General features: G+C 43.2%; 1 protein-coding gene across 1 annotated transcript; it reads left to right on the top strand.

Moving 5' to 3' along the window:
* Nucleotides 1-520: 520 nt before the first annotated feature.
* LOC311107930 (rho-related GTP-binding protein RhoG-like) lies at nt 521-3,419 on the top strand. Its single transcript, XM_084150541.1, has 3 exons — nt 521-578; nt 1,453-1,637; nt 1,714-3,419. The coding sequence occupies exons 2-3, from the start codon at nt 1,509-1,511 to the stop codon at nt 2,158-2,160; spliced, it is 576 nt and encodes a 191-aa protein (XP_084006667.1). The 5' UTR covers nt 521-578; nt 1,453-1,508; the 3' UTR covers nt 2,161-3,419.
* Nucleotides 3,420-8,394: the final 4,975 nt, after the last annotated feature.

The following is an 8,394-nucleotide window of genomic DNA, read 5'->3' as shown; positions in this document are numbered from 1 at the left end:
CACACCCCTACTTTTTTTTAAAGGCATTTGTGATCAACACATATGCATATCTGTATTCACAGTCATGTGAAATCCATAGATTAGGGCCTAATTAATGTATTTCAGTTGACTGATTTCCTTATATGAACTGTAACTCAGTAAAATCTTTTAAATTGTTGCATGTTACGTTTATATTTTTGTTCAGCATAATTTTGTGATGAGCCATGCTAGGCTGCCTAATGACTTGTGTTGACTGTAGGCTTACATTTTGGCATGGTCTGACTACTGCTGCTGAGATCTATGCATACCGGTATTATAAAGCAATCAAATATCTGCCACCATTTTAATGTGCATGTTTAATGTAATACATGTTTAAGGTAATGAGCATGGTCTTTTTCTGGGGGAAATCATTATTTATAAAGCGTTAGGGTTTATAGTGCCATCTAGCGTTCGAATGACCTCTTATCAGCTCTAAGTAAGCAGAAGAAAGAAAAACTACAACTACCATGATGCCGTAATCAACGTCGTACGTGGAATGTTCCCCGGATGCAGTTGTGATTGACTACACGGCTGGAAAGTTTCGCTGTAGTCGAGAGGTGGTAAGATAAACAACTTTTTTGAATATAGATAATTATTGCAAACCATTGTTATACTTGTATGTATTCTAACACTGTGCTAATTGTGTCTGATAGTTACTTAAATTGTGTTTAGGAAGTGGAAACTTTGAGAAACTTCACATGCTAGTTCCTTAGCTTTCCATCTAGCTGGCTGGCTAGTGACTTATGGAGGTTACGCCCAAAAGATGACTACCTAGGATAGCAATTTTATTAACTTACTCAGGCATTACACTTTATCATAGGTAAATCCTTGTACTTAACTGGTACCTTGCTAATTAAGAAGAAAGACTTGAACAAAAGTTAGATAAATAATCAAAACAAACTTCAGCCAATGCGCTGCTGATGGTTTCTGTTTCGCCGGCCAGCTCCAGCCAGCTCCAGCCTGTGGACTTTGATTTTGAGACGAAGGTTAGAGTGTTCAGTAGGAACAACCAATCAGACAATTACTCCACATCTCATTTTACCCTCTCTACCTCTCCCTCTCTTCCTCCTTCCCTCTCTCTCCCTCTCTTCCTCCTTCCCTCTCTCTCCCTCTCTTCCTCCTTCCCTCTCTCTCCCTCTCTTCCTCCTTCCCTCTCTCTCCCTCTCTTTCTCCTTTCCTCTCTCTCCCTCTCTTCCTCCTTCCCTCTCTCTCCCTCTCTTCCTCCTTCCCTCTCTCTCCCTCTCTTTCTCCTTTCCTCTCTCTCCCTCTCTTCCTCCTTCCCTCTCTCTCCCTCTCTTCCTCCTTCCCTCTCTCTTCCTCCTTCCCTCTCTCTCCCTCTCTTCCTCCTTCCCTCTCTCTCCCCCTCTTCCTCCTTCCCTCCCCTCTCACTCCCTCTTCCTCCTTCCCTCTCTCTCACTCTCCCTTTCTCCCCAGCTGCTGCAGCCTGTGTGGTAGGTCGGTCTTAGGAAGGCAGCAGGACAGGAGACAGAATGCAGACCATAAAGTGTGTCGTGGTGGGGGACGGTGCTGTGGGTAAAACATGCCTCCTCATCTCCTACACCACCAACGCTTTCCCTGAGGAGTACATCCCCACCGTGTTCGACAACTACAGCGCCCAGGTGTGTGTGTGTGTGTGTGTGTGTGTGTGTGTGTGTGTTTTACACATATGTTTACACACTTGTGTGTGTGTTGCAGATGACTGTAGACGGCCGCAGCATCAGCCTCAACCTGTGGGACACAGCCGGACAAGAGGAGTACGACCGCCTCCGCACTCTCTCCTACCCCCAGACCAACGTCTTCGTCATCTGTTTCTCCATCGGGAGTCCTTCATCCCACGCCAACGTCCGCCACAAGTGGCACCCGGAGGTGTCTCACCACTGCCCCAGCGTGCCCATCCTCCTAGTGGGGACCAAGAGTGACCTGAGGAAGGATGGGGAGACGGTGAAGAAGCTGAAGGAGCAGGGTTTAGCGCCCACCACAAAGCAACAGGGGAACAGCATGGCGAAGCAGATAGGAGCGGTGAAGTACATGGAGTGTTCTGCTCTGACGCAGGAAGGGGTCAGGGACGTGTTCACCGAGGCAGTACGGGCCGTGTTGTATCCCGTTACCAAAAAGAATGCCAAGAAGTGTGTACTGTTGTAATGGAAGGGAGGGACTCGGCTGGGGAGAGAGAGTGAGGGGGGGAAAGGAGCGAGACAATGACAGAGCAAGGCTGAGTTTGTTGGAGGAGATGGACTCAGCCTCTCAGCCCCTTTGCCTGTAAAGACTCTTGATTCAGCTCACTTCTCTCCTCTCATTCTTCTAGCCCCCTCAAAATCAAATCTGGAACTCAAAGCAAGTTCCACTGCTTTTTTCATTCTTTCTCTCTAATCAGGGACTGATTTAGATCTGGGACACCAGGTGTGTGCAATTAATTAATTTTTTGCAATGTTCGAAAGATGCTTCTACTTAATAATCGGTCTATTTTGTTTCGTATGATCCCTTGCCTGAAGATGTTTCTTAATATGCCATGATGACCGATCCTCAACATACAGTGACCGGATAGAGCTGGAGAGATGAGCTCTGCCTTAGTATGAGAGTAATCACAGCCTCTCCAGTCAGCTATTCAGGCTATCCGTCAAGGACTGTTGAAACCACACCTGGAAATAGCCAGTTCTGTGCAGCTCTCTGCTTTAGCTAGGTGTCCAGTTTACCTTCTTAATGTCCCTTCAAATGGATATTAGCCTAATCCAAGTATGATACAAGGGCCAAAGCAATGTGGTTGTGTGCTGAAATTTAAAAATCAATGAATCGATTGGTTGGATGAATGTTGTGAGTTTGAATGATTAATGCTGACAGGAATGATGGAACGACAGAGATATCAGATTGTTGGTTCTGGTTATTTATGCCAATTACATTTTATGTGCCTTATTGTAAGATATTTTACGTTTATTTTATCTACCTTATATTGATTATTTGCTTTAGAAAACTGTTGAATAGCTGGTGTGTGTGTGTGTGTGAGATACTAGTCCCTGGCAGAGTTGATTAGCTCAATGTTACATCCTCTCAGAAGAACCAAAGCTTTAAATGAAACCAAAGCTTCTTTATCAAAGTGCAATGAAACCACTTTTTGACATTACGCAATGTTTCTGCCCTCTCAGCCTACTCAGAGACGGATGTAGGCCTATAACTGACATCAGAGAAGTGGTGTGATCTTGTGTTCACAGTCCTTAGCGTTTGCCACTAGAATGTGGTTTATGCTTCAACCTATATAATGCTGGTAAATGGAGTCTAGGGTTTACTGGCTGTGATAACTGACAATAACTACAACATGAATTGGGGCTAAGATTCAAATAACATTATTTTATTATTGTGGCTGATTTTTTATTTTTGCATGATTTTATTAAATGAATGAAACATGGCCGGTATAGCCTGGAAATTGATACGGTATCATACTGAAAATGTACAGGGTCAGACCTTCCGAAGATCTATGTAAGGTGCATCACAAATGGCACCCTACTCCCTATTTAGTTCACTACTTGGTCAAAAGTAGTGCATTAAATAAGGAATAGGATACAATTTGTGACTCATTCCTATTTTATATCATCTTTTTAAAAAATCAATATATTCAGGTGTTCAGCTGGAAGTTTTAATATAAACTAAACAGTAACCAATCATGGGAGTTCTCTCCTAGGTAGGGAGAGAGATGCAAATTTATTGTTTTTGCGAAAAAACCTCTGTGTGGAAGAAACATGTCACTCCACCTCTCAAGTTCTAGAGGGAGTTTACTTTATTCTGTCATGTGGAGGTCCTTCAGGGCTTCGTGGAAACAGATGTCGGTTGGACAGATCGCTGCAACTGTGTTGTGTAGAGGGTTTAAGAGAATGAAAGCGTACGTCCTGTGGGCTGCTTGTTGTGCTGCCGTGGCCTGATTTCACTCTGAACATGCTGTCGAAACAGAACACACACCTGTGGCCTTTTCGTCTGCATCTTACAGCTAGCTCTGTGTGTGTGTGTGTGCCATGGTGTGTGTGTAGGCCAAAGCTTGATGATTAGATGATTATTTGAATCAGCTGTGTAGTGCTAGGGCAAAAACCAAAACGTGCCCCCCTTGGGGTCCCCAGGACCGAGTTTGGGAAACGCTGGTGTAGGCTAGTGTGTGTGTATGTGTGGGGTACTCAATTTATTATACACTGGGAACTTGATTTGTTTGTAGAATTGTTGTAATTTCATATATATATATATATATATATATATATATATATATATATATATATATATATACTGAACAAAAATATAAACCCAACATGCAACAATTTTTACGATTTTACTGAGTTTCAGTTCATATAAGGAAATCAGTCAATTGAAATAAATTCATTAGGCCTTAATCTATGGATTTCACATGACTGGGAATACAGATATGCATCTGTTGGTCACAGATATTTTAAAAACGGTATCTCTGTGCTTTCAAATTGCCATAGATTAAATGCAATTGTGTTCGTTGTCTGTAGCGTATGCATGCCTATACCATAACCCCACCGCCACCATGGGGAACTCTGTTCACAACATTGACATCAGCAAACCGCTTGCCCATAAGACGCCATACGCGTGTTCTGCGGTTGTGAGGCCGGTTGGACGTACTGCTATATTCTCTAAAACTCTGTTGGAGGCTACTTATGGTAGAGGAATTAACATAACATTCTCTGGCAACAGCTCTGGTGGACATTCCTGCAGTCACCATGCCAATTAAAACAACTGTAAAACTTGAGACATCTGTGGCTTTGTATTGTGTGACAACTGCACATTTTATTAGTAGCCTTTTATTGTCCCCAGCACAAGGTGCACCTGTGTAATGATCATGCTGTTTAATTAGCTTCTTGATGTGCCACACCTGTCAGGTGGATGGATAATCTTGGCAAAGGAGAAATGCTCACTAACAGGGATGTAAACAAATTAGTGCACAACATTTGAGAGAGAAGCTTTTTGGGATGTTTTATTTCAGCTCCTGAAACATGGGACCAACACTTTACATGTTGTGTTTATATTTTTGTTAATTGTAAATCAGAAGTGTATTTGTATAAATGAAATAACAATGAGATGATTTTTAACTATGCTAAATAAAATTGTAGTTATAGTGAAATAGTGATATTGTGTTATTTCTTGTGTGGTGTCCTCTGCTTCTGCAGATGGTGAGCTTGTGGGTGTAAAGTGGTTGAACCGGTAGCTGTGGGGTTAAAGTGGTTGAACCGGTAGCTGTGAGGGTAAAGTTGGTGAACCTGTAGCTGTGGGTGAACCTGTAGCTGTGGGTGAACCTGTAGGTGTGGCTGAAGCCTGCGGGATACATTGTAATGTAACTTGTTATTGACTAACCAAATGGAATAGAGCTTAGATCATGTAAAGATGTGGAAATCAAATGATGAAAGTGAAATGGAGACTTCATGACACAGTAGGCCTAGAACACAGCTCTAAGTACTAGGTCATGACACAGTAGGCCTAGAACACAGCTCTAATACCAGGTCATGACACAGTAGGCCTAGAACACCGCTCTAAGTACCAGGTCATGACACAGTTGGTCTAGAACACAGCTCTAAGTACCAGGTCATGACACAGCTCTAAGCACCAGGTCATGACACAGTAGGCCTAGAACACAGCTCTAAGCATCAGATCATGACACAGTAGGCCTAGAACACAGCTCTAAGTACCAGGTCATGACACAGTAGGCATAGAACACAGCTCTAAGCACCAGGTCATGACACAGTAGGAGTAGAACACAGCTCTAAGCACCAGGTCATGACACAGCAGGCCTAGAACACAGCTCTAAGTACCAGGTCATGACACAGTAGGCTTAGAACACAGCTCTAAGTACCAGGTCATGACACAGTAGGCTTAGAACACAGCTCTAAGTACCAGGTCATGACACAGTAGGCCTAGAACACAGGTCTAAGCACCAGGTCATGACACAGTAGATGTAGAACACAGCTCTAAGTACCAGGTCATGACACAGTAGGCCTAGAACACAGCTCTAAGTACCAGGTCATGACACAGTAGGCCTAGAACACAGCTCTAAGCATCAGATCATGACACAGTAGGCCTAGAACACAGCTCTAAGCACCAGGTCATGACACAGTAGGCCTAGAACACAGCTCTAAGTACCAGGTCATGACACAGTAGGCCTAGAACACAGCTCTAAGCACCAGATCATGACACAGTAGGCCTAGAACACAGTTCTAAGTACCAGGTCATGACACAGTAGGCGTAGAACACAGCTCTAAGTACCAGGTCATGACACAGTAGGCATAGAACACAGCTCTAAGCATCAGATCCCAAGTGGCTACATGTACTGTATGTATTCAGTCCCTTTTAAAAGTTACACGGAGGCTACTGTGGCATATTTATCAGCACAGACTTTGATGGAAATAAGAAATTGCAGTACTAAAATACATGTACATCTATAGTTTGTGTTGAGTGCATAACCATTCTTCAACACAAGATGGCGACAAAGCCCCTCGGTTTTATTCCACATTCCCCAGATTGACACTCTTCCCTGGTTTACACACTGGTGTTACACAACCTTCTACATTCAGAGGTTGCGTCCCAAATTGCATCCTATTCCCTTAATTATGCACTGCTTTTCACCCCTGCCCACATAGGGCTCTGTTCAAAGGTAGTGCACTACATAGGGAATAGTACCATTTGGGACACTGACTCAGAGTTAATGTTCCACCCTTGTCTCCTATTCTCTCTGAGTCATCCTTCAACTCAGCAGACACCTACAAGTTCCATCCATTCTTCCTGCTTTAGAATGTCAATGTGTTGCCAACTCTGACAAATGTCTGTGACCTTTGTGGGCGTTGGCTCTAACCACATGATAGATGTGTTGAACTTCACCAACAAAACACCCACAACGGTACGCATATTCTCTGTCCTGAAATGTTTTATTCCATTCATGTTTGTGTTCTATTCAAGAGGTTGACATTGTTGGCACAGAATATTTAGCAGGCCTATTTCACAATATGGACATAACACTGTTTAGAAGACATTCTTTTTATTTTACCTTTATTTAACTAGGCAAGTCAGTTAAGAACAAATTCTTATTTACAATGACGGCCTTCACCGGCCAAACCCGGACGACGCTGGGCCAATTGTGGGCCGCCCTATGGGACTCCCAATCACGGCCGGTAGTGACGTCTCAAGCACTGAGATGCAGTGCCTTAGACCGCTGTGCTACTCGGGAGCCCATTAGAGCTGGGACGATAAACCAAACATTATCGACAACGACCATATCGATCACATCGCAGGCATTTAGCTGATATCGTTCATTATGATAAGTAGCCTATACTAGAGAAATGTGAAGTTTTAAATAAAATAAATATGCTAATATGGGTGATTGTTAATGGGACAATTGATGGCTTCGACCATCAAACTAGTAGTAGTATTTGAATAGTTTAAAGGATCATTTTAAACGGTGGTGTACATTTATGTTATAAACGTATTGTTATGATGAGTTTCTTGGGTGTCAAATAATCAAGGATGCAAGGATATACTTAGACATTCTGTGGAGATTTCATACCAAGTATTTATTGAATCACGAGCTCGTGGGTTCATCTAACCAACGGACACAGCTTTGTCCTTCGTCAGTTGAACTCTTGAACAAAGGAAACACTCTACCTTATATACCCTTCTATTACCATCTTCCTGGCAAGTCTCCATGGGCACTCCCTGTCATTGATGTTCATCACTCTTTACCCCAAGTCAGTATCCTAAACATCACTCATGCTATTCTAAACATCACTAATCTACTTTGACATAATGGAATGTAGACTTCATGGCCCCAAACCACTCATCTCTTAACTCTTCCTCTGTCCTCACAATCCTATAACATGACATCATTACACTTATCGTTCAATTTTTCGCATCAATTCAGACAATTTATAGCAATATGTAATTTTATTGATATTGCCCAGCTCTACAAGACATGCATTTAAACTACTAGATGCAACTGATTAAGACCAATGTTTGAAGTCCGGAACACCTTCATCTACAGGCCTACAAACATGCATGCATCAAAGTTCCTCTGGTGCAGAGCTGAGGACAGCGAAGTTCCTCTAGTGCAGAGCTGAGGACAGCAAAGTTCCTCTAGTGCAGAGCTGAGGACAGCGAAGTTCCTCTAGTGCAGAGCTGAGGACAGCAAAGTTACTCTGTTGCAGAGCTGAAGACAGCAAAGTTCCTCTAGTGCAGAGCTGAGGACAGCGAAGTTCCTCTAGTGCAGAGCTGAGGACAGGGAAGTTCCTCTAGTGCAGAGCTGAGGACAGCGAAGTTCCTCTAGTGCAGAGCTGAGGACAGCGAAGTTCCTCTAGTGCAGAGCTGAGGACAGCGAAGTTCCTCTAGTGCAGAGCT

This window comes from Coregonus lavaretus, assembly GCF_964263955.1.
Source record: "Coregonus lavaretus genome assembly, chromosome: 32".
Classification (NCBI taxonomy): domain Eukaryota; kingdom Metazoa; phylum Chordata; class Actinopteri; order Salmoniformes; family Salmonidae; genus Coregonus; species Coregonus lavaretus.
The sequence above is the reverse complement of the archived record's forward strand: the minus strand, read 5'-3'. Positions and strand labels throughout refer to the sequence as shown.

Coding starts and splice junctions, on each gene's coding strand:
- LOC311107930 (XM_084150541.1), top strand. CDS start 1,509: ATGCAGACCATAAAGTGTGTCGTGGTGGGGGACGGTGCTGTGGGTAAA. Junction 1,638..1,713: donor TCGACAACTACAGCGCCCAG/GTGTGTGTGTGT, acceptor TGTGTGTTGCAG/ATGACTGTAGACGGCCGCAG.